The following is a 27,173-nucleotide window of genomic DNA, read 5'->3' as shown; positions in this document are numbered from 1 at the left end:
GCGTTTGTAATGCTCGAGCGTGTGTGTGTGTGTGTATGTGATAAGGAGGTGGGGGTGAGAGACCCCGTTGTGTTTTGACCCCCTAAACAACTCCCATTCTCCATCTCTCACTCTCTCTCTGGTTTAAAGCTCCATCGCTCATCGTGGGGAGACGCATTCGAGCCCAACGCGTCGCTTCATAGACATCAGTAGCGCGAAAAGGACCCGACATCATCCCAAACGCGCCGCTAATGCTGGATACTCGGCCCGGTTCACGCTTCTGCTGCTACGTTCTTATTAAGGTGGGGTATATTTACTGCTCGTCTTCTCATCATATTCCACTATATCTTTAACGTAATACTATATGCATACCATGTCCGTGGGTAAAATTATCAAATTGTTATGGATAAACACAATAACAGTCATTTCGCATTCAATCTAGAGTAACACTTACGCTGTTATTTAGGTGGATACTTTTAAAGTGAAAAGCAATCTTGTCCACTAGTCTTATGTTTGCTTGCATACTAAGATGCTCCAAAATGGAGATGCTTTTGGACCTGAATATGAATATGGGTCGCTACATGTTTGTTCCAGTGCATGCTCTGGTTGTAAAATGTGTTTATGCTTTAGTTATTGTAGAGTATCTCCCGGTCTGACGTGTGTTGTCCTCCGTCAGTGAGTGTGTGAGCTCGGCTTCCGTATCGCATGGATAAGAGGGTAGGTGCTGTTTATTCCCTTTTCCTGGTCTTTTTTCTTGTTAGTTTGATGCAGTGATGATGATTAAATAATCTAGAAAACAACACATGGGCTATAAACAGCAGGTGAAAGTACAAACAAAAAGTACATTTAGCAATTGTTAGAATTTTAGCTGACAGTGTCTTACACTAACAAGCACTGCACAGTTTTGTAATACCTTATAATTCATTAGTACCAAATAAGAAAAAAAAAATGCTATTATTTACCTTTGATTAATATGTTTTTGTGCTGGCCTATATTTTATTTGGAAGATATTGTGTGCATAAAGGTGCTTTTATAAACTCAGCTGCACCGTTTAAATCCATATTAAAATCAATTATGTATTAAAAAAAGAATAAAAGGCAAATGTCAGATGGAGTGGTGTAGAAAAATCACATTCAGGCCCTTAGAAAGGCAGATGAAGTCGGTAAGTAGGTCAACTTTTGTGCTACAGTGAGCGGCCAAATGGAAATTCTTGTTGCGTTCTGTGCCTTCTTAGAAATGATAGTTATGATCCTGTTAATTTAACAACAGTCTATTCAGCCTCGGACTAAGATCTTGTATTTGGGCCGGCAATAACTCTCATTATGAGTAAAATATTTCTTAAAAATTCAATGTGACTTAATGGTGTGTTTATTGTCAATAAAAACCTGCTAAAATTATAGTATAGATTTGGATAATTTAAATCCAACATAGATTAATTTGTGTATTATTGTTTGAGGCTTTACGTTTTAGTGCAGTGCACATTCATTTTTTCATTTATTTTAGAAAAAGCAAAGCTGAAGCATACAGAGAAAAATTCTGCTTATATTTTGGTCATATTCAAATATGTTTAGTTTGCTTAAAATAATACATTTGTAATAATAAATGGTACTTAATTTTTAAAAATCTATAAAACAGGTCTTATTACTAATGCTATGCTATGTATGTGACCGCTTCTTTATGCTAAAACATGGGTAATTCTTTTAAGTTATAGTTATTTGAAATAGTTTTACAATAAATATTATTTACTGTTGAAAATGCTGCCATGAATATCACAGAAACCCAGCTTAAAAAATTGAAGCCAAATTAAAATTAAAATGGTGTCATCTAGTGCGCTAAAAAGAAGTAAGAAGTCAACGGGGAACTTAAATACTACAGAAAAGGCTGATTATTTGTAGATGTCTGGAATGTTTTCAGCTAAAACCGTACTTTTCAGAGGCTTATATTAAGTAATGTTATTAGTAATGATTGCAGCATCCACCTCAGTAATAGATGAGCGGTCATTGGAAATGGCTTCGATGAAATTTATAGCTGTGCAGTCAGATTTCCTTTCTGATTATTGATTATGTCACAATCTGGCTCGCAGTTCTTCTTCTTTTATGTTGTTTTTAAAATTTAAATTTATTTAAATTTTCATTGCTTTGCCTTGCCTTTTATGATCATATCTGAATATGTTATTAATCAGAAGGCTTACTGTATAACCAGCTAATTTGTGCAAAAGTGAAGGCTGGATAACTTTATGTATTCGTATGTAACGCTGTTAATTATAAATCAGTTGGAAGGTTTTTTTTTCTCGGGTGAGTTGCTTGGCATTCTGAAAAATCGCACATCAAAGCCTCCCCGCAACCAGTGTTTATTAAGGAGGAGAAACAATTAGCAGTGACTTCAAACAGCCTCTCGCTAGTTCACTCAGTCAAATGTACTGTCAATCCTACATAAACCTAAAAGTGAAAACGAATTTCCCACACATGGTGCATCTCACACTAACATAAGGCTGTGTTTCATCTTTTTCATTTGGTCTTATGCTATCTATGCGTATCTAGTATGAGGAGTTGGTGCAGTACCCAGGCTCTGACGCCATGCCTGTGGGAGGCTACAGGGACACCATGAGGTCACTTCCTCCACCTCACTATGGCCACACTGTGCCTGACTCTCTGAAACACCACCGGGACCAGATCTATGGGTGAGAGTCAGGTTACTTTAACCATCTGTTACAGTAAGATGGATGAGAATGCTGCGTTATTTTCATTTATGTGTCAGAACTTGTCGTTTTGGCATCATGTGAGTTCAAGTGATTTGTGTCAGAATAAGATGCAAAAGCATTTTAAACAAATACTATTTATAATTATTTTTTTCACACACATTTTTGTGTATTAAAATTACACTTTACTAGATGTTAAAAATTGTCACCGCACAAACTGACATATTGTAGTATTTTCTGGCTAGTTATTTGTATACAGTGTTTACAAACTAATTGTCTGGGCTAGACTGAATCTGCAGACATTTTTTGCTATTTCTTCGCAGAATTTCGTCAAACTTCTGTGGATTATGCGGAATGATTTTGGGAGTATCATAACAAAAAACTGAATATATGAAACAAAGAATAATACCTTTTTAGCTTATTTAATGTTTACAATGTAATTCCAATTAGATCTTATTTGATAAACAAAGCAAGTCTTTCATATTATAAATATATATATATATATATATATATATATATATATATATATATATATATATATATATATATATATATATATATATATATATATATAGATACATACAGTTAAAGTCAGAATTATTAGCCCCCCTGAATTATTAGTGCCCCTGTTTATTTTTTTCCCCAATTTCTGTTCTGTTGTGGAAAGATTGTTTCAGCACATTTCTAAGCATAATAGTTTTAAAAACGTATTTATAATAACTGATTTATTTTATCTTTGCCATGATGACAGTAAATAATATTTGACTAGATATTTTTCAAGACACTTCTATACAGCTTAAAGTGACATTTAAAGGCTTAACTAGGTTAATAAGCTGAACTAGGCAGTTTAGGGTAATTAGGCAAGTTATTGTATAACAAAGGTTTGTTCTGTAGATTATCGAAAAAAAAAAAAGCTTAAAGGGGCTAATAATTTTGTCCCAAAAATGGTTTAAAAAAAATTAATAACTGCTTTTATTCTAGCTGAAATAAAACAAATAAGACTTTCTCCAGAAGAAAAAAAATATTATCAGACATACTGTGAAAGTTTCCTTTCTCTGTTAAAAATCATTCGGGAAATATTTAAAAAAGAAAAAAAAAATTCAAAGTGGGATTTAAGTTGCACAGAAACAATAACTATTATTAGCAGTGTTGCAGTTTCTTACCCTGCAGTGTTGTCTTACTGTGAACATATGTGTGTTGATTTGCAGTCATCCTCTGTTTCCTCTCCTGGCTCTCGTATTTGAAAAGTGTGAACTTGCCACTTGCTCACCACGAGACTCCACCTCCATGTCAAACCCCGCCCACCTCCCTGGGATGACCAATCACAGTGATGTCTGCTCCTCTGACTCGTTCAACGATGATATTGCAGCCTTTGCCAAACAAGTGAGTCACTCAAGCACAGCACATCAAGGCCAATCGTAAACTAGAAGGATAATAGAAGTCATTCATTCATGTTCTTTTCGGTTTAGTCCCTTTATTAATCCAGGGTTGCCACAGCGGAATGAACCGCCAATTTATCCAGCATATGTTTTACACCACTGGTCACCAAACTTGTTCCTGGAGGGCCGGTGTCCTGCAGATTTTAGCTCCAACTTTAATTAAACACACCTGAACAAGCTAATCAATGTCTTACTTGGTGTACTTGAAACATAAAGGCTGGTGTGTTAAGGCAAGTTGGAGCTAAACCCTGCAGGGACACCGGCCCTCCAAGACCAGGATTGGTGACCCCTGTTTTACACAGTGGAAGCCCTTCCAGCTGCAACCCATCACTGAGAAACACCCATTCACTCACATACACTATGGACAATTTAGCTTACCCAATTCACCTATAGCACATGTCTTTGGACTTGTGGGGAAAACCGGAGCGTGCAGAGGAAACCCTTGCGAACATGAGCAGAACATGCAAACAAATGCCAACAGACCCAGCTGGACTCGAACCAGCAACCTGCTTGCTGTGAGGCGATCGTGCTACCCACTGCGCCACCGTGATGCCCCCGATAATAGAAGTATAATTCATTCATTCATTTTCTTGTTGATTTGTCCCTTTCTTAATACGGGGTCGCCACAGCGGAATGAACCACCAACTCATCCAGCACGTTTTTACGCAGCGGATGCCCTTCCAGCCGCAACCCAAAACTGGGAAATAGAAGTATAATAATAAAATATAATAATAAGTTATAATAAACTCAGTATAATTGAGTAATCCATTTACATGTAATGTTTTTTTTCTGGACAATTTTTACAAGACAAAACTCTGGTTGAACAAAACATCAGACTCATGACTCAATTCAACTCACAATTCAAAATCAAAAGGTAGCCTTTTCTGAATTTTAAGACATATACAGTTTGTAAACACGCACATGAATCTGGGATCTACAACTCATCATCTTAGACTAGTTTAAATATTTAAGGCAGCAGTCTAGTAGTGTTCCTTTGAGAGGGGTCTGGATGCAGACCTGACGCAATGCTGCATCCAATGCTTTTTAATGCGCACACCTAACCCCACCCAAAAACCCTAGCCCTCACAGTGACGTCAGTAGCTTCTTTGAAATATCACTGAAATTTGCAGTCTCAGCTTGCATCATCCAGATACTATTGGTTCATTTATGGCCTGTTTCCACTGAGTGGTACAGTAGGGTATGGGTCGGTTCGGTCACCTTTATGAGGCTTGCATTTCCATTGCCAAAATGGTACCAATGGTGGGAGTAGTGTACGACAGAAAGCTTCAGTCGACTTCATTCTCGCTCGAGGAAATGTCAAAGTAAATCTGTATGGGTCGTTTACATATCATATGAGAAGCACTTCTCACTAAACAAATGCTTTATACACATAAATACTTGTTTATACTGTGTATAAATGTTCATGACTAACCTTTCTATGAACATAACTTGATTATAACTGATAAATCAATTATCAATGATAAAAATAGTCTACTGTAACGTCTGCAATTATAAATTACAATTAACATTATAAATGCAACATATATCCAATATGTTACTAATTACAGAAAAACTACACACAGCTAACATTTAGTCCTTATTTGGCTTTAAAACACACAACATATAGCTCACAGTCAGTGCAAACCTCTAATCGGTATCTTTAATCTTAACCTCTGTTAGAAAGTAATTCTGTCATTCCGAGTTCATAATAGTCCAGAAGGTGATGATAACAGTTTAACATGGCAGTTATTTCATCTTTTAGGTTGCTGAAACAATCATTTGCTCCTTTGTTTTTCCGGCCTCTCCTTTGTTTTTTCTTTGTTTATTCGCACTTCCTTTACGCGTTTGTCTGTTTCTGAAAGGATCGGATGTCAGAAGTACTTCAAATCAAACACACGTTATTATTATCAGCTCAAGAAATTCGTTATTTCAAATATAGGCGCGTGGCGAGCACTATGGAGAAAGAGCAACCTCTTTCGCACTTTTAGATGTCCTCATAAAACAAAAACAGGACAAGGCAGATTTGGTTTTTCTTGACTTTGTGGCTGTTCATCAAGACGACGACAAGGTTAGTTTGAGAAAATGGTGGTTTCTTTGTTTTAATTCTCCTGGCTTGTTGCAGGAGCGAGTGATGTATCTCTGTTAACCAATAGCGTCCAGTTGGGCGTCTAGCTCCGCATTTTGGTACTCTTTGCAAAGTATACCTAAAAAGTAGTAAGGTACGGTTCGCTTTTAGGTACCTTTTGACAGTGGAAACGGACATAAAAGCCTTCCGAACTGAACTAAACCGTACTGTACCATACCACTCAGTGAAAACGAACCATATGCTATAGTAGTAAAATACCTGCAGAACTGCATAGATATTAAGCATCAAAGCCAGACTCTAATGTTTTTTTCTTTCTTTCTGCAATTCTGTTAGATTCGATCAGAGAAACCCATATTTTCATCAAATCCAGAACTGGATAATCTGGTAAGACATACAGCACATGTGATTAAAATAATAAAAAAATGTTTTCATGTCATTTTGAAGCATTTATCAACAAATTGTCTCTTTTAACAGATGATCCAGGCCATTCAAGTTTTACGGTTTCATCTATTAGAACTAGAAAAGGTATTTTTATCCTAGACTGTGAACCATTTTTATTACTGTATTTCATTATTTACTGCAATTGTTCATCGGATCTCGTTCACGCTTGTTTAATTTTAAATGTGACATGATAGGTATGCTATTAGCTTAGCCCCAAAGAAGCCCACCCTGAACAACCCCCCTTCATGGATTATTTGCAAGGCAGTTACATTATTTTATAAATGAGTAACGGATAACAATGCATTTATTGATTATTAAACAAACTGTATGAACAATGTTTGACAGAGCATGGAAATGTTCACAGTATGTCTGATAATATTTTTTTTCTAGAAAAAGTCTTATTTGTTTTATTTTGGCTTGAATAAAAGCAGCTTTGAATTTTTTAAAAACTATTTTTGGGACAAAATTATTAGCCCCTTTAAGCTAATTTTTTTTTTTCCGATAGTCTACAGAACAAACCATCGTTATAGAATAACTTGCCTAATTACCCTAACCTGCCTAGTTTATCTCATTAACCTAGTTAAGCCTTTAAATGTCACTTTAAGCTGTATAGAAGTGTCTTGAAAAATATCAAGTCAAATATTATTTACTGTCATCATAGCAAAGATAAAATAAATCAGTTATTAGAAATAGGTTTTTAAAACTATTATGCTCAGAAATGTGCTCAAACAATCTTCCCTCCATTAAACAGAAATTGGGGAAAAAAATAAACAGGGGCGCTAATAATTCAGGGGGGCTAATAATGCTGACTTCAACTGTATATGTTTATAAGTTTAGTGTTGTCAACATACTGGCATTTGTAAATTCAATACTTTGCGGATATTGATATATTGATATTCAGTAGGCTAATATTTTTAATAAAATAAAAATTGCTAGAAATATGTTCACTTAAAATTTCTTTAGAGGGAGTTTTTTTTCCCAGTTTTTGCCAAGATAGGCTGATGAGGCCATTGTGGCACTTTCAATCCTTGTTTCATTCATACTGGGCGCTCTTGAGCAGAAATTCCATATATGCTTCACAAAGGTAGTAGATTTCCATTCCAGGAAATCCCTAATATGGATAAAGGCATACAGCTATTGCTGTTGGTGAATGAATGAAAATAAGATCTGAATGAAAATGAAAAAGCTTTAACTGACCATTTACATGACTGCGACAATAAATGGTCTTTATGTGTTCTTCCAGCCATCTTACGTATTTTCATAAGAATAAAGTTGATTTATAATCCGATGCTAACTGACATAGCATGTTACAGAATATAGTTAAAAATAACATGAGATGACACATGACACAAAAGCTGCGTTTGGTGGAATGCACGTGATGTGGTAATTTCAAGTAATTAGATAACTAAATAAATGTTATACAACCTAAGTGCAACATATTCCAAAAGATTCCTTTAGATAATACATCAGGGGCTTAAGCCTCCAAAGCACCCCCCCCTTCCCACTGCCGTAGAGAGAAAAGGTGTATCAAACTTGTTTTAGACATGGATATTTCTTCTTGCAATATTCTTAGCTTTAATTGTATGTGAAAATAAAACACGAACATCCTGTCAGAATCATTGATCCTGATATCTATACTTGTCTCTCGAAGGTTCATGACCTCTGTGATAATTTCTGCCATCGCTACATCACCTGTCTAAAGGGTAAGATGCCCACTGATTTGGTGCTGGAAGACCGAGAGGGTGGATCTAAATCTGACATGGAAGACTTCACTGGTTCTTGTACAAGTCTGTCAGAACAAGTGGGTCATCAGGCAGCTAATACCTATCAACAAGGTAGTTGTTTTCTCGTGTTATGTGTCTGAATGCGTCTGTTTTCTCTGATCTAGAATCAGTCTTGGTTGCGAGACCCAGATGACTGTGTGTCAACCCCCTCAGGGACCCCCAGTGCCTCCTGTGGGCTCAACTCACACAGTGTGGAGAACTGCAGTGATGCTGGTATGTTTTGTTTTACTATGTTCTACTATGTTCTAAACAAAATCCTATGTGAATTTTGTTGTGTAGGGAGCCAAATTTGCTAAAAACTTGCACAGGGCAAACCTTTATTTGGTGTTTGAAAGCTACTGTCAAGGTTTACTAAAGATAGGCAGTGAAAAATCTGCATATTGAGTTTATTTGAACTTATTTTATTAAGATTAACCTCTTGAAATGTACCATCCCATTTTCTAACCCTAACCCATAGTATATTGCAGTCAAAATAATAAAAACGCAAGAACTACAAATTACACAAGACCAACGAATCAACAACAACAAAACAAACATTAACAGTAGGAGAGAAAAGCATCACAAGATTATCAGAGGGGAAAAACATCATATAAAATATACTTCGAAATATACAGATCATTCATTCATTCATTCATTCATTCATTCATTTTACTTTGGCTTAGGCCCGATCCCAAGTCTACGCCTTCCCCTTACCTTACCACATTCACATGAAGGGGTAGGGGTGTCCCAATTTTTTTTAGCTTCAAGGTGTAGGGCTAAAGGGAAGGACTAGATACCCATTGAAACAGAAATTTCTCTGGACCACACTCGAAACCAAGGGCTAAGAAAATTTCCCAGAATACACCACTTACAACGGCAGCATGGCTGCTGACTGAAGTAAGGAGATGCACAAATTTGTATTTTTTGTCATTATTATGAACTTTTACCACGACAAGCATGTTTTAATTAGTGGTGGGCTGTTATAGGCGTTAACATGCTGCATTAACACGAGACTCTTATCGCGGCATAAAAATATCACCGTTAATCTATTCTCAAAGTTGGGTTGGGAGCTGGGTCTATTCTACGCAAGCTATGGCGACTTTTTACCTTGATATTTTAGTGCGGATGTATGACAAAAAAGTGCCCCTCTGAATCAAATCTGCAGAATGCCTTTCTTCAGTTCAGCAGTTTCACTTTCACTCATGATCATTTCATTCATGCCCCCTTAAGCAAACTTGGGTAGGAGTGGGACTGGTAGGAGTGATACCGTATGGTCTGTTAACAGAATTGGCTCTGGCCGCCCTGGAGACAACGCTGTCTGCCTTCAGCTCCGGCGGCGAGAGCGTCAAAACTCGCCACGTTGATCTCGTATTTAAAGGAGCCGTTGCAGCATATCAGTTACATTCCTGCATAAAGCATGTTTCTAGCGTGAAAATGTTGCGCAATTCTTATTAAATTCATATAACAATGGAAGGTCAAGTTGCGTGTGGTGTGGCTTTGCTCTATTTATCCAATATGTGTCCACATGTCTGAAATATCCTGAAGCAGCTATACTGTTTTGTACTGTCACATCACGTGAGATTCCCGCTTTTTTGAGATAAAAATATAGAACATTAATGCACATCAGTAACTCGCCAGTAACTTATTTAATCCATGTTCCTGTAAGAAAACATTGTAAATAATTGAAAATCCGGCGACCGCAATCATCAAACCCTTGGGAACAACTGTGGCCGGAACCAAAGTTCACAGGTCTGTGTTCTCTGAACTCCTATCAAGCGGTGGACGTCTTCATTCTGATTACTTTCCGCCAAACCGCGTTATAGCTCATTACCATAAAGTTGGCTTGATTTCAACTCTCCTCGATGCTCACGCCGCCGGCTCTCTTTGAACATACGCCGCTTTCGGTGTGAACATACGGTTATGGAATTCAATAACGCACACTAAATGGAAAGAAAAAAAAAACTTCTGCATTTCGTGATATGTGTGTGTGTGTGTGTGTGTGTGGAGTCCTTTACTGACAGCCGCGTGTGTGGATCTTGTCGGAAAATAGGGCAAAAAGTCCTATATGACGGTAATAGTTTGATTGCGGTGTTTACTTCAATAATGCCACTAATATATGCATACTCCACGTCTTAATTCCATTTCTGTTTAGTTCAGTTATGACATATGGCTGAGTTTTTGACTTATGTAGGCCGAAAGTTCAAAATTTATGTTTAACTGAGTAAACAGTTAGTAAACACAAGTACATCTTATTGAACATCATTAATTTTCATCACCAATTTTCATAGTAGACCAGTTTCTTAAGCAGTCTGTGATGCATTTTGGAAACAGGAGATGAGCCCCTGGTCTAATGCGCCACCTGGCCTGAGAAACCCTTTCTCAAAGACTTATTATTAGGGTAGCACACATATTCTGAATGCCTTCGTCAGAATGCAAATTAGCCATTTTAATCTTGATTAATCTAGGTTTATTCCAAGATAACAGTAAGATTAATGTAGATAAATAAATTAATCTATGCCCACCTATAGTTTTAATACATTCATGACTGCGTTCGTGTGTTTCTGTCATGGTTTAAAATGCTAAAATTAAAACCCACAACATTCTGTCACTCGATGACACTCAAATACTCTGTCAAAAAAGTCTAGTGGATGGGAATGCGCTTTTTACAGTGTCTGGTATGACGTTAATGCTGTTTTTGTGTTTACATAGATGAATATGGCTATGGTGTAAATGCACAGTACAGTTACAATTTTATTACCACATTATATTGTTATGATAACATGATATATGCCTTCAGTGATTTCCTCAAGATAAATACTAAAAAATAACACAACTGAAATAACTACAGCAGTCGTAATTGTTGATCTCATATAAAGCAAGAGATTGCGATGACATATAATGACGTGTGCAGTTTTTGTAGTCCTGTCCCATTTCTTAAGCCTCCTTTCCACTGCACACGACAAACGACAAGCGACAGACCAGAAGTCATTCATTTCCAATGGAGAGCAGTCCGGGAGCTGCGTGGAGTTCCAATCATCTCCGTATGCGGAAAATTCGGATCCGAATTGAGCTGCAGTTCCGTTGAAATATTTTAACTCCTGCGACTAGACCGTATGCGACCTGCCGACCGGATATGATGTATTCCAGTTTTGTCCAAGCAGATCCGTGCGCGCGAGATGAAAAATAGGAGTTTATTTGGTTATTTCTTAAATTGTAAAAAGTCTATATTAAAAAATAAACTTTTCTGTTTATAAATGTTGGTAAGAAAGTAATTAAAAATATATTTTTAATGTTGTCTCCACATTCCCTCCGATATTTTAGCGGTCTATGAGTTTCTAGTATTCATTCATCCATTAAACTATGTAAACGCACAGAGAATAAAGGCTCTTGCTTTTGCCCTCCTTTATTTCGGACACCAGCTTCTCCCCCGTGGTGCACGACAACACTGAAAATACTGTGCGGCTGCCACAAGGGGTCGTATTCCAACAGTCATGTCCGAATGTCGTGTGCAGTGGAAAGGCGGCTTTAGCGCTAAATTTTGAAGCCCTTCCCCTTCACACTCTGTTTCAAGGGCCAATGGAAAGGGGTAGAGGGGAAAAATAGTATTGGGATTGGGCCTTAGTCTCTGATTTATCAGAGGTTGCCAACTGCCAACTATGTTTTACGATGCCTCGAATAATCGACCTTCTTGCTGTGAGGCAACAGTGTAATTTTTAGCTCTTTGTAGCTGTTTTTGCTGCCTGTGCCTTTAACGCAAATGAGCTAGTTCTCCCTGCCCACCGTTCCCATGTGCTGGTCAGAGTGGGCCCCCGTCTCCTGCAGCGTCAGATGAACAGCACAGTGACATAGGCCCTGTTTACACTGTCAGGTCTTGATGCCCAATTCCGATTCGTTGCCTATATCAGTTTTTTGTCTGTCTGTTTACACGTTCTTTTAATTGTGACTCATATCCGATTCATATGTTTATACTTGCCATACAATTTATGACGCTGCGCATGCCAAAGGTGGGTTCTAGCATCTGCGCGACACTAGCCACGATGGAAGAAACTGTCTTGCTTTTAGCTCTGCAAAATAAGCAAAGTTCACCCAACTCTAAAATGATTTTGAGGCGGAGGAGGAGGTAAAGGGCCGTCATCGCAGCTTGCGCCTATGGTTGATACATGGTGTCCTCCACCATTTAAAGGAATTTGTGGGTACGAGAGATTTCAGGTCTGGTGGAAGCAAATTTTGGCGACTGACCACTTTCGTCCTCCATGTTTCCTCTGTTGTTGTTGTTTACCACGTCAGCATCTCCACATATGCTCTTCCTTCTACGTCATTAAACCACAGAGAGGTACCACAATGCCTCAAGAATCAAATAAATCTGCATGTTTACATGATTGTCAGATTGTCACATATCTGATTTATATCTGATTTCAAGAGTGCACACTTAGCTCTTGATTTATACATAGCTTGTTCGGCATGCTGTCCTGGAAGAGAGCCCTGAGCTCAAGCAATCCTCGGGCCCAGGGCTCACCCCTTTCACAGGGCGAGGGGAAATTGAGCTGTGGTCGATCTCAAACTCCCCTGCCTCTGATGCCAAGGTGAACTTCCTGAAAGTAGACACTAGAAAAAAGATCTAGGCTTATTTTATCTATAATATAGAGCATATTTGGACGGTTGGGAGGAAACGGGCGAGCCTGGGGGAAACCCACTTGGACATGGAGAGAACATGCAAACTCCGCACAGAAATATTAGATAGCCCAACGAGGACCCGATGCCATTGGTATTCTTCCTGTGAGGCAACATTGCTAGTCACCGGGCCCATTCTGGATAAAGGTGGAAGAATGGGAGGGGGGGGGGGGGGTTCTTTTAGACGTAGATAGTTGTAGAAAGGAAATGAGGATATATATATATATATATATATATATATATATATATATATATATATATATATATATATATATATATATATAAAGGGACTTGGGATCCTTTGATTGGAGGATCATGATTAGCTAATGTGGGCCAGCTGGGTCAATCATGAGCACGTGCTCCTCACAAAATTTGTTTAAAATTAAACTTCACTTATTTCCACATATGAAGGAGGCCTGAAACTGATCTCTAAATCCCCGAATGCATCTGTTTTTTTCGTGTTTACACGGTCATAGAACAGAGCCGGAATTGGGTAACATTTGACTGGCAGTGTAAACGGGGCCTTAGATGAAGGAAGCAGATCTCACATAAAGTTTGTGAGAATTACTACAGTAAGAACTTTCCCAATGATTATTTGATGTATTTGTTGTGGAGTTTATTAAAGCCTTTCTGCAACGATGAGTCACACACAATGTCATTACAAAGTTCATGCACACACACACACGCATACAGTGGACACACACACACGGCGTGCTTGTGTTTAACTTTGCACTGTTTTTGCACGGCAAATGTGACAGGATACACATTAATATCCACTGCTCTATGGATAGCCGTTATGTTAATGTACAAAATAAACCTGATTTAACGTCCACAAACCAGGATTAAAGCATTTTCTTCTATAATTGTCCTGACATGCGGCAATCCTGACATGTTGATGAATTACATAGCGATTTTACCATCTTTAACTTACTTTATTACAAACATGTTTTAAAAACGTTTTAAAGTTATAAAACTAAAGCAGGTCGCACACCACGTATTTTAGAATTCTAATCATAGGTTTCTATCAGGATACACACACCGGCGCCGCAAGTCGGCGGCTGTCGGCGGCGCCCGGCGACGGCTCAGGACGCAGTTCATTTTTCAGCCGCGCCACAGAGCGCCATCTGATTAGTTTCATGTTAAATATCATTCGAATGTGCGCGTCTGGTGTGCGATACTTTAAACTGTCATGTACGCGCCGTGTCACGGCGCCGAGCGGCGCTTCTGGTGTGCGACCTGCTTAACTCTTGACCATATTTAATAATTATTGATGATCACAGAGCGCTGAACAGATCCCGGCTGCTTTGCGCACGTCCTGTCTTGTGGATATAATTATACGCGTTATTATGGCGACATGTTAATGCGCGGCTGTCAATCAATTCAGTGGGCGGGGAAAACCGCACTCTTATGTCACATTGCGATGGACCTCACAATTTAGGATTTGGATCCTATTTTAATGTCAGGAAATTAAAAAAAAAGACTTATTGTGTTTCTATCACACCAGTGTAACACACAGCTCTGTCCAAACAGCTTCCACAAGATGATTTTCATCATAGGTGCCCTTTAAGGGAAAAATAAAACATAGTTATAGTATGAGTATAGTATGCGAGTAGTATAGTATAGTATATAGTATAGCGAGTATAGTATGATTAATACGCAATTTAAAGGAAAGATCAGAATCAAGCCATACTCCAAGGTATTTATTAGTATCTTTACATGCACAAGAACAGCTGTTTAAGTTTTTAGGTGTGTTCGACTTCATGCAGCGCTGTGCAGATAGATCGATATCTGTCTGAACCTCGGCTCAGTTGGCATTTCTGTGAGGAGTTTGCATGTTCTCCCTGCGTTCTTCGGGTGCTCCGGTTTCCCCGACAGTCCAAAGACATACTGCAGGTTAATTGGGTAGGCTAAATTGTCCATAGTGTATGAGTGTGTATGTGTATGAGGGTGACAGGCCCAGACGACAGGCCTGCCGGAAGGTGTAAAAAAGTCGTTATCATATGGACAAGTCTAAATAAAGGACTTGTTCCAAAGAGCCGACCCCGCAACCATACGGGACTAAGGCCAAAGAAGAAAAAGAAGATTAAATTATTTAAATAATTATAATATATAAATATAAATATATATATATATATATATATATATATATATATATATATATATATATATATATATATATATATATATATATATACATATAATTTCCTGTCAAGCCGTTTATGCACAAATTTTAAATGACATTGATGTACCTGCTCTTTCTGGAAAACGTCTGCCTAAAGTGTTGCTCACTTGTTTTAGGAATGTCCTTTTGTACAATCTTTTTGGATTAAAGTGCTTTATTGAAAATGTTTTCATTATCCAAAATAATCTTAATCATTGTTTAAGACTCAGTCAAAACTCCTTGTTTTGGGTTTTACATGAATATATATTGGCATGTTTTATATCTATAAATGTAAACAAATGTAAACCCCTTTTTAGCATAATCAAACAAGAAGTATTAGCCTAAAGACTGATGTTAAACTCCTACAATTTGTGCTTATTACTTTGTATTTAATAGTCTTATTCGTTTAAATGTTTACCCTCTTGTTTCCCCTTATTTCTCTCATGCGTTTGTTATATAGTTAATTCACAAATCCCGTATTGTTTAAAAATGAACTGTTGTTTGTATTCTGTTTCATCTGTACTGTAAATCATTTGTGGTTATAAATAAATAAAAATGATGTGATCGGTCATCAATCATGACTGCCGCAATTTTGAACCCTGAAGTGTCCAGCTGTCCGGCTTGACAGCTCCGTTTTCAACTCCGTCCCCGCTCGGCTAATCTCGTTAATCACCAGCTGCAGCCGTGCTTCATGCCGAACGCACCTTTTGTCTAATTAAATAGTGTGAATGATATATGATATATGCATTTGTTGGAGTTCCTATTTAGATTTAAAAGTCATGATTGGAGAGTATTAAATTGAAACACACAGTGCAATTTTCACTGTTATTAAAAATCCAAAATGTGTAACTCATTAGATGCTTAAAAGGTTAGTTGTAAGCTTTTAATGTGACTTGGCTCAAGACAAATTAAAGGGTCACGAAACACCAAAACACATTTTTTGAGCTGTTGACAGTCGTATATGTGTCCCACACTGCTAAAAACACTATTAGGACACCTATATTTCACTAAAAAGTGTAAATTGGTTGTTTTTGCGTTATTTTAAGCAAATTCGTACTTCCGGTTTGAAACGATTTTTTGAAGCTGCGTCACGGCTATGACATAATAGCATGTATTCCAGCGTGCAGACTGGGCGTCTGTGCCAGAGTGAGTCTTATTACGTCTTACAGTGTGATGCATTAATGCATGAGTAAGGCTTGGTTCAAACCAATCAGCGCGCTCTATTGTGCAACTTCATTAATATTCATTGCTGTCAGAGTGTAGACGGCAGAGACGCCACGTTGTATTGGCAAAACAAGCGTGAAGTGTTGCTGTTATTGTTTGCTGCAGTTAAGTTTCGTTTTCATTTTCTCTCATTTTTTCGCGACAACAATAACTTATGTGTCTAAGGAGGAACATTGTTTACCTGAGAGCTGTTCTCATCTGCAAACGCTGAGATCCCAGATTCGCTTGTAGTCTCCTCTTAATAAAGACGTGGCTCTAGTTGCTGGTGATTGTCCTGTCTCTACAGATTTGGTAAGTGAGTGATCAGTGCTCTTTGTTTATTCAGTTCGTATTTTATTCGTATCAAACAAACTATTGCACCAATGTAAACAAGTTAGCACTAACAGTTACAACCAAACTATAACCTCGTGTTGGATTTAGTGACGGGAATAACACACGCGGCTTTCTGACGCTACCTGCCGTGTGCATCTAAGTTTCCGGGAAACGCTGAGTTTTTTTTTCTCTCATTTGCCGTGCGGTATCAAACATTGCATGAAAATACACGCTTAGAGCAGTTCCTCGAATCAAATATTTCGTTTGTCGGGAGGGACATGAATGAATTCCCTGAATGAAAGAGCCAAACTGCAGTTAAAGTCCACCATTTAATAATTTGGCAAATAATTCGACAACAGATGCCCATGTAAACACAGTCACATTGTCCGCTGTGTGTGTGTGTTTTGACTCTGAAATTCAGCGCGCCCAAATAGACACTCCCACACCAAGCCTCTTTTCTTCCTCCGACATTCCCCCCTAAACAGAGCTGGACACGCCCACTTTTCTGACTTATTCCAAAGTAGAGGTGTGAAAACACCCTGCTGAAATGAGGGGGTTTCATGGCCCTTTAATATAAACATATTGATTACCAAGCCACATTATCACATCGGTCAGACAGGCTGACACATCTGTGTTCTTCAATTTGAATGAAGTTATCACAATTATCCGCAGAAGTTTCCACTTCCATAAGCATTTTTATGGGATGGCAGTTTCTTTCTAATTTGTCTTGTTTTGTAAAGCTAGCCTGCATAGCGCAGTGGTAAATGTTTTAAATGATATTAATGTTGCGATTCAGTGATTGCCAATTTTAATCCTATCCTATATTTCGATGCACATGTGTGTTGTGTTTTATCAGGTGATGGGTTGGATGGAAGTGTGGCTTCTCCCAGTACAGGAGAAGAAGATGAATCAGACAGAGACAGGCGAAACAACAAGAAAAGAGGAATCTTTCCCAAAGTTGCAACTAACATTATGAGAGCTTGGCTCTTTCAGCACCTGTCGGTAAGAAAGCCAACCAATTCAGTTAAAAAAAACACTTGAAAACTACAGAAATGTGTTCCATGGAAAAAAATAGCCAGCAAGGGTCGCCCATCTTGCGGTCTGTATGTGTCCTAACGCCCCACTATAGTGAAGGGGACTCTATACTGCTCAGCGAGCGCCGTCTTTTGAATGGGATGTTAAACCGAGGTCCGGACTCTCTGTGGTCGTCAAAAATCCCAGGATGTCTTTCAAAAAAAGTAGTGGTTTAACCCCAGCATCCTGGCCAAATTTGCCCACTGGCCTCTGTCCATAATGACCTTCTAACCATCCCCACATCATAATTGGCTTCATCACAGTAGCTGCATCTTAAATGGCACACTATGCACTCATGCACTATGTACTTATGCATTTACACACTCAACAGCATAGTATATGTACAACCCAGGCTCATTCTGAAAACGTAGTCCTGTGGACGTTTCTGGAGACCGCGAAATACGTCCCAGGAGGTGTGTATTTGTGCAGTTTTTGTTTTCCTGAATCCACGAGAGGCTGTTGTGTGTCTCTCTCGCGAGCGCCATTCTCGCGTAAACCCACAAGAGGCCGCTGTCGAACGATCGTCCGTCCGACTGGCTAAATGATTGACAGGGCGACCGGCTAATCGTGGTAAAAATCGGACGATATACAGTTGAAGTCAGAATTATTAGCCCCCGTGTATTATTCACCCTCCTGTTTATTTTTTTTCCCAATTTCTGTTTAATGAAGAGAAGATTTTTTAAACACATTTCTAAACATAATAGTTGTAGTAACTCATTTCTAATAACTGATTTATCTTTGTCATGATGACAGTAAATAATATTTTACTAAATGTTTTTCAAGAAACTTCTGTACAGCTTAAATTGACATTTAAAGGCTTAACTAGGTTAATTAGGTTAACTAGGCAGGTAAGGGTAATTAGGCAAGTTATTGTATATCAATGGTTTGTTATGTAAACTATCAGAAAAATAAATTGGCTTAAAGGTGCTAATTATTTTGAACTTAAAATGAGTTTTAAAAATTTTAAAACTGCTTTTATTCTAGACAAAAAAATATATATATATATTTCTCAGGAAGAAAAAATTATATCAGACATACTGTGAAAAAATTCCTTGCTCTGTTAAACATAATTTGGGAAATATTTATATATATATATATATATATATATATATATATATATATATATATATATATATATATATATATATATATATATATATATATATATATATATTACATTTGTAATTCTATTACATAGAAAAATGGCAATATTTTGATATGTACAGTGACATTTTATATAAGTAAAATGTATATGAACTATTATCTCATATATGTAATTTGCATATATTTCAATATATCAGATTTCTATTTTGGGATCTGTGTTACCATCAGTCTGATCTTGTGGATTTGGTCTCTACATCACAGTGGTGTTTTCATTACTCAGAAATCTTGGAAAGAACCTTTAGTCAATGTGAATCCAGGCTAGACATTGGTCTGCTATGATTGGGCTTACTTACATACAGTACAGCAATGTCAGATATAAAAACATTATCTGGAAAAGGTGTACACGGAACAAAGAAACCATGAATATGGAATAAGGTTGAATAAAGATGAAATCTATTGATAATGTAGTCCAGTTGGGTCATCTTCTGTGGTAATTGATGTCATTTGATCTATCCTGAAACTTTCATCCTCTAAACATGTAATATTGTACATCAGCTTCTACGCATCAAGAGTAATGCAACAGTAATTTGTCATTTTGAGTGCTTGTATCAGTTGATAATAACATCATGTTAAGTAAATGAATACGCATTTATTTCAAATGTAATGTTTGAGTTGCATTTTGAAATGGGATCAATTTGATGTTTGTGTTATATTAAAAAAGCAAGTTTTGCAAAAACGTACAATTTTGGCAATGGTTGGGAATTTTGTGTCTAGAGTTTTTGAAAACTGACACCAGACTTCTGAAATTTCTGGCAAAACGATTGTAAAAAACTGTAAAATAAGTACTAGTATCTAAAAAAATATCTATTTAATAAGTACTAGTATCTAATGAATAAGTATAGTACCAATTAAATAGATACTGGTATCTAATGAATACCTACTAGTATCTAATGAATACCTACTAGTATCTAATGAATACGTACTAGTATCTATTTAATAGGTACTAGTGTCTAAAGAATGAGTACTAGTAACTAATAAAAAGAACCAGTGTCTAATGAGTAAGCACTAGTATATTTTTATAAAGCACTAGTATCTAATGAATAAGTACTAGTAGCATGAAAAGGGCTGCTCGATTTTGGGAAAAATCATAATCACGATTATTTTAGTTAGAATTGTAATCACGATTATTCCAAACGATTATTAGTTGAAGTCAAAATTATTAGCACTTCTGAGAATTTTTAAAAAATAAATATTTCCCAAATGACGTTTAACCGAGCACGGAATTTTAACAGTATTTCCTCTCATATTGTTTCTTCTGAAGAAAGGCTTATTTGTTTTGTTTCGGCTAGAATAAAAGCAGGTGTAAATATTTTGAAACCCATTTTAAGGTCAATATTATTAGCCCCTTTAGGCAATATATATTTTGATTGTCTGCAGAAGAAACGACTGTTATATAATCAACTGCCTAATTACCCTAATTAAGCCTTTGAATCACACTTTGAATTTGAATGCTTGTATTTAAAAAAAAAATCTAGTGTAATATTATGTGCTGTCATCATAGCAAAGATAAAATAAATCAGTTACTAGAAATGAGTGATTAAAACTATTATGTTTAGAAATGTGCTGAAAAAAATCTTTCCATTAAACAGATATTGGGGAGGAACAAGGGTTGCTAATATTCAGGAGGGCTAATCATTCTGACTTATATATATGTATATATACAGTTATTTTTCTCCCTGCAAAGGAAAGAGAAATAAATACAATTAAAAAAATATATAAAACAAACTGTGCTTTAAGCATCTTCACTGTAAGAAAAAACACTTTAGCTACAAAAGTCTTCAGTCAAGAGCAGTGAGGGGTTTTCTCCTTGTTTTATTAATAATGATAAAAACAGGCGGCAGTAGGAATTGCGCGCTGTTACTTTAATGGTTTTGCTTTCACGTGTCTTTTGATCCTCAACTCGTTTGTTTATTATAAAATGAGAGTTAAATATGAAAAATCCCCAAACACGGCGTTTTGACACCTATTTGACCTTTAAGCGCTCACGTTAAGATGACTTTAGATGTCTGCGCTCTACTCGTCACAGTGTACGAATGAGAACAAATGCTGACCACATGCTTCTGACTGTGTCTGCGCGCCGCACACACACAAAAGCATGCGGTCGTTCGCCCTTTTAAGAGCAACAAGTGAGGACAACTGGAAAGGGGGCGGTAAATAATGGAATAATCGTTTATCTCGATTAATGGTTTTTCATAATCGTTAAAAGCCAAAATCGAAATCGGATTTTCAATTAATTGCACAGCCCTATCAGATACTAGTATGGGCTATATATTAAATGTCAAAACAGCTTGCCATATTCTCACAGAGGTCACACCGGTCACCTAAACATTCTTGATTGTTATATTAATAGCATTTTGTTCTCTCTCAGCATCCGTACCCATCTGAGGAACAGAAAAAACAGCTCTCGCAGGACACAGGTCTCACCATACTGCAGGTCAATAACTGGTAGGTAATGAAGTTTCAACCAATAATAAGCATCTCCCATCATGCGGATCTGTTCACAATCATGAACAAATGTGGGATTTTGAACTACTGTAAAATGGGTGAGGGAATTTGAAATATTGTAGTTGTATTGATGTATAAGATTAAATGTTAGAGTCAAAAATGTGGATGTTCTGTTAATGTGTGCCTTCATTTGCTGCATCCATTCAGGTTTATAAATGCCAGACGCAGAATAGTCCAGCCAATGATTGACCAAACAAATCGCTCAGGTAAAATAAAGTATTTTGTATATTTCTTTGTTTATGACTTTGTTATAATATACTGAATAAGGAGTATTTGTGTGCATTTCCTCAGGCCAGAGTGCTCCGTACAGTCCAGAAGGGGCAGCACTAGGAGGATATGGTTTAGATGCTCAGTCCCATTTAGGTTTAAGGACTGCAGGTGAGATTTTTGTGTGCATCGATGAATACATAACTACACTGCCAATACATTGCTCTTGAAAAAAGAAAATTAAAATAGCCATGTGTTGATTTATTACAACCAAACTCATACATTTTTCTCAAACTATATATTATGAAATTATGTTTGGTCAAACTTTAACATTAAAACATTTATACTAAGCAAAAAAAATCACTTATTATTAAGATTATTAAGAAATGCCATTCATTCATTTTCTTGTCAGCTTAGTCCCTTTATTAACCTGGGGTCACCACAGTGGAATGAACCGCCAACTTATCCAGCATGTTTGTACCCAGCGGATGCCCTTCCAGCCGCAATCCAACTCTGGGAATAAGAAATGCCATACCTAATTGAATTTCTTAGGCACACAGCAAGAACAAACTTAATGTAGGTCAATACATTCATTCATTCATTTTCTTGTCGGCTTAGTCCCTTTATTAATCCGGGGTTGCCACAGAGGAATGAACCGCCAACTTTTCCAACATGTTTTTATACAGCGGATGCCCTTCCAGCCGCAACTTATCTGGGAAACATCCACACACTCATTCATACACACACTCATACACAACAGACAATTTAGCCTACCCAATTGACCTGTACCGCATGTCTTTGGACTGTGGGGGAAACCGGAGCACCCAAAGGAAACCCACACGAATGCAGGGAGAACATGCAAACTCCACACAGAAGCGCTAACTGAGCCGAGCCGAGGTTTAAACCAGCGACTCGGCGACCTTCTTGCTGTGAGGCGACAGCACTACCTACTGGGCTACTGTGTCGCCCAGGTCAATTCATGTATATTTTAAATTATGTTTATTTTTATCACTTATTACACTTTACTTTTGCTATAATAAAAACTAAAACGCTAAACTAGCTAAAATGTGAGCACAGTATATAATAATATTATAGTAATATGATAATTTTATACAACCCCAAATCAGAAAAAGTTGGGACAGTATTAATTCATTTTCTTTTCAGCTCAGTGCCTTTATTAATCAGTGTACGCCACAGCGGAATGAACCGCCAACTTATCCAGCACAGGTTTTAAGCAGCAATTGCCCTTCCAGCCACAACCCAACACTGGGAAACGCCCTTACGCTCTTCACACACATACACTACGGCCAATTTAGCAAACCAACAACCTTATAGCTGTGAGGCAATCATGCTACCCACTGCGCCACCGTGACATCCTGGGACAGTATGGAAAATGTAAATAAACAAGAATATGGGATTTCTTAATTTACTTTGACGTGTATTTTTTTAGATGGTGACAGGGAGTCTGAAAAGTCACTAGGTTTGCAACACTAGCTGGCAGTGTATTTGATTGATGTGCTGCGCTCACACCTCGCGCATGTGCAGTACGGAAGGAATGTTCCATTATTAATGGGGGCCCCCGATTTAGAAAAGAAGTAATAACGTTAAAATCCTAACAGTTATAGACAGATTTTTCAACATACGATAGAAAATGTGTAAAAGAGCTATATGAAAATGACTTCTTGGCATTGGTCGGGGGCCCCTAATTCCTCAGGGCCCTAAGCGGCTGCTTATCTCGCTTATTGGTTAAGTCCGCCCCTGAATATTTGCTTGAGATAAGTAAGGACTACTTTGGAAATACTTTAAAGTAACAGTTTACCCAAAAATGTAAATTACTCCACAATGTATTCAATGTATATGACATTTGTCTTTCAGACGAACATGGTTGGAGTAGTATAAAACTGTAATCTGGCTCTTCCATGATGTGTAATGATTTGGGGAGTGGCCGTTTCATACAAAATCTTACAAAGAGGTATACATCCAGTGTAAAGCTAACCTATATGCCACCAAGGGGTTTACGCGTCTCTAATGAAGGGGATGAATGTGTTTTTGTAACAAAAATATGTCAAAACCTTAGATCAGTGGTCACCAGACTTGTTCCTGGAAGGCCGGTGTCCTGCAGATTTTACCTCCAACCCTAATCAAACACACCTGAACAAGCTAATCAAGCTCTTACTTGGTATACTTAAAACATCCAGGCAGGTGTGTTGAGGCAAGTTGGAACTAAACCCTGCAGGGACACCGGCCCTCCAGGACCAGGATTGGTGACCCCTGCCTTAGATGATAAACTAGACTTCTGGCAGCTCCATAATGTTATACAATAACACCAAGACAACTAGTTTTCTTGTTTGTTTTTGTTTTCTGTGGTAAACAGGCTGTGTTTCCATGAGATGGCTCTATTCTTGGAAATTCCATTACAAATGTGTCTCACGTCATGCGTCTTATGACATATTGTAAAATCTTTTGCAAACATGCCACATTTTTTTAAGAATTACTGTGTTTTTATAAACTTTTTTAGTCGCTTCAGATTTCATCTGTTTGCTTTTTCTCGTGATTTTTAAAAACACCATATTAATTAAGTCTCTTTTTCTTCATTTCAAGGACTTCAGGGACTGCCATCCCTGCCCACAGATTACCCCGGGGCACTTCTGCCCCAACCTGGATACTCTCACGCAGGCCCGTCTTTGCACCCCTACCCCGGCCCACACACTGCCATGCTGCTTCATCCACCCCCTCATAGCCACCCCAGCGAAACCCTCATAGGACAAGGGCTTGACATACATGCCCACTGAGGGATGGAAGGGTACATTGTAATCGGACTTTGCAGTACCACAGCCCACTACCCTCAGCAAACCTTCAGGGCATCACCACAAAATGACTATGAGAATGTCTTAAATGCACTGACCTGGCATCATAAATGTATCGAAATGTTCATTTTATGCACTCAGCTCCCACGCGATGCCCATTCCAAATGCCTGACAGACTTGTTACATTCCTTATCAACATTTATTACTATCATCTCATTGCTCTTGATGCACTGTACTCAATTCAGTATTTACTAGTTGTAATGCACATTGCTGCATTTGATTGGATACACCCATGTCTTCCTATGGCCTTAAGGGCGATATGAAATCTCCCTTAATCTAACATTAAGGCCTTCATTGCCTTTCTTGCCTTGCCTCCGAAAACCCTTTTTGAGGAGCACAAACGGAAAACAGCATATACCTCCTCATTCAGGACTCAAATATATCAGAAAGTCCTGAAATTGTCTTCTGAGATAAACAACTGCACCAAATCCTGCTGAACATGGTTAATAAAGTGTAAAGGGTGGAGCTCATGAAACATGACCAGGTCACTTTCCATCCCCAAATTTAAAGGTTTTGCACTGGAAAGCTATTGTGAGAAAATTGATACAGTTTTTTTTTCTTTTCTTCAGATAATTAAGAAACATTTCCAATGATGTTATTCCCTCTCGCATTTTATTTGATTATTATTCCTTTTTTTTCCTCAGTAAATGAGTTTATTGAAGTAAAAAGAAAAAGATTCTTTTGAGTTTGGAGGGAAACGGATCGAGGTGTTCTGGTTAAGTTTTGTGAGATTCATCCATTAAAGTCAGCTAAGAGTCTTTGTCTTCCTAGCTTAGGGACATATGCATTTCTTTCAGTTCTGTTAAAAGTGATTATTTAATATAATTATTCTTTATTTTTTTGTATTTATCTGTTTTAGAAATATGGCTACTAAAACGATAGAGTGACAATAATCCGAGTGCCACGTTTTTTTTTAATATCTCGATATGAAAAAGGTAATATTTTCTTCAGTTATTTGAAGTTTATGTGAATGTTTACCTGCTATGGTCCTCAAAAGCACGTTTTTGGTTTGCTTTAAAGGACCTGACTGGTGCGTCAACACGTCATGCCATTTCAGCCCACTATACTGATGCTTTAATGAATACAAATAATCTCTGATTACATTTTTTGGAGATTTTGTTGGAAAGCAATGAACTTCAGTTTCAGAAACGTTTTCTGTCATTTATTCTGTCTGCATTAAAACACACTACACGACTGTTTATGATAATATGGCAGTTTCTATTATGTTATCAACTTAGTTCAAGCTTGACTTTTTTTGAATGTTTACAAATTTATTTAGATACTTTTCTGAAACCAGAAATATGTCTAAAGCACACACAGAAGTGAAAATAAAATCTATAAAATACAAAAAAATGTGTAGTTTAAAATATGAAACAAGGGTAATTTTGAACAATTCTACATAAAATCTAAATTTTAAAGTAATTAAATGTTTTTGTTTAAATCAAATGACTGATATATATATATATCAGTCATTTGATTTAAACAAAAACATTTAATTACTTTAAAATTTAGATTTTATGTAGAATTGTTCAAAATTACCCTTGTTTCATATTTTAAACTACACATTTTTTTGTATGAATATATATATATATATATATATATATATATATATATATATATATATATATATATATATATATATATATATATATATATATTCATACAGTTAAAGTCAGAATTATTAGCCCCCTCTTTGATTTTTTTTTTTTCTTTTTTAAATATTTCCCAAATGATGTTTAACAGAGCAAGGAAATGTACACAGTATATCTGATAATATTTTTTCTTCAGGAGAAAGTCTTATTTGTTTTATTTCGGCTAAAATAAAAACAGTTTTAAATTTTTTATAAACCATTTTAAGGACAAAATTATTAACCTCTTTATAAATATTTATATAAGCTATATATTTTTCGATTGTCTACAAAACAGACCATCGTTATACAATAACTTGCCCTAACCTGCCTAGTTAACCTAATTAACCTAGCTAAGCCTTTAAATGTCACTTTAAGCTGCATTGGAGTGTCTTGAAAAATATCCAGTCAAATATTATTTACTGTCATCATGGCAAAGATAAAATAAATAAATTATTAGAAATGAGTAAATTGGGGGAAAATAAATAAACAGGGGGTTTAATAATTCTGACTTCAGCTGTATATATATATATATATATATATATATATATATATATATATATATATATATATATATATATAAAGCTAACCCAAATGGCGAATTTATATATATGTATAAAAAAAAACACCATTTGGGTTAGCTTTTACTTTCCTTGTTACGAATCTCTGCCAAAGGGTTTTACATGCATCACTGCTTTTCTGGCTCCATGTCGACCCCCAAACATGCCAACGAGGCTTGTGTGATAGATTCAGCCTGCAGCAGAGGTCAGAGTTCACTTAAGGGTTAGCAGGAAGAGGCCTGTCTCTCTGACCCCCTAAGGTCACCCAAGTCCCTCCACTTTAATTTCTTTTCCTGATTTGGCCATCCATTCAATTTATGTTAAAGATTTTGCTCAGTTTAGTCAACTTTAACAATGTTTATCTCCATCTAGATCTAACATTTAAGACTAATAA

The 27,173-nt window shown here is 37.0% G+C and overlaps 1 protein-coding gene across 2 annotated transcripts; it reads left to right on the top strand.

Annotated features, from left to right (window-relative positions):
• On the top strand, positions 1-25,790 carry meis3 (myeloid ecotropic viral integration site 3). 2 transcript variants are annotated; one of them, NM_131778.2, is made up of 13 exons: positions 1-281; positions 610-696; positions 2,520-2,659; positions 3,886-4,060; positions 6,536-6,586; positions 6,677-6,727; positions 8,295-8,444; positions 8,532-8,640; positions 17,631-17,776; positions 21,381-21,457; positions 21,665-21,723; positions 21,809-21,895; positions 24,326-25,253. In NM_131778.2, the coding sequence occupies exons 2-13, from the start codon at positions 685-687 to the stop codon at positions 24,514-24,516; spliced, it is 1,248 nt and encodes a 415-aa protein (NP_571853.1). In that variant the 5' UTR covers positions 1-281; positions 610-684; the 3' UTR covers positions 24,517-25,253. The 2 variants fall into 2 exon arrangements, 1 of the variants encoding a protein (NP_571853.1); XR_012390601.1 differs by lacking the exon at positions 17,631-17,776 and having other exon boundaries at positions 154-281; positions 24,326-25,790.
• The last annotated feature ends 1,383 nt before the right edge of the window (positions 25,791-27,173 follow it).

Source organism: Danio rerio, chromosome 15 (genome assembly GCF_049306965.1).
Source record: "Danio rerio strain Tuebingen ecotype United States chromosome 15, GRCz12tu, whole genome shotgun sequence".
In the NCBI taxonomy this organism is placed as follows: domain Eukaryota; kingdom Metazoa; phylum Chordata; class Actinopteri; order Cypriniformes; family Danionidae; genus Danio; species Danio rerio.
The sequence above is the reverse complement of the archived record's forward strand: the minus strand, read 5'-3'. Positions and strand labels throughout refer to the sequence as shown.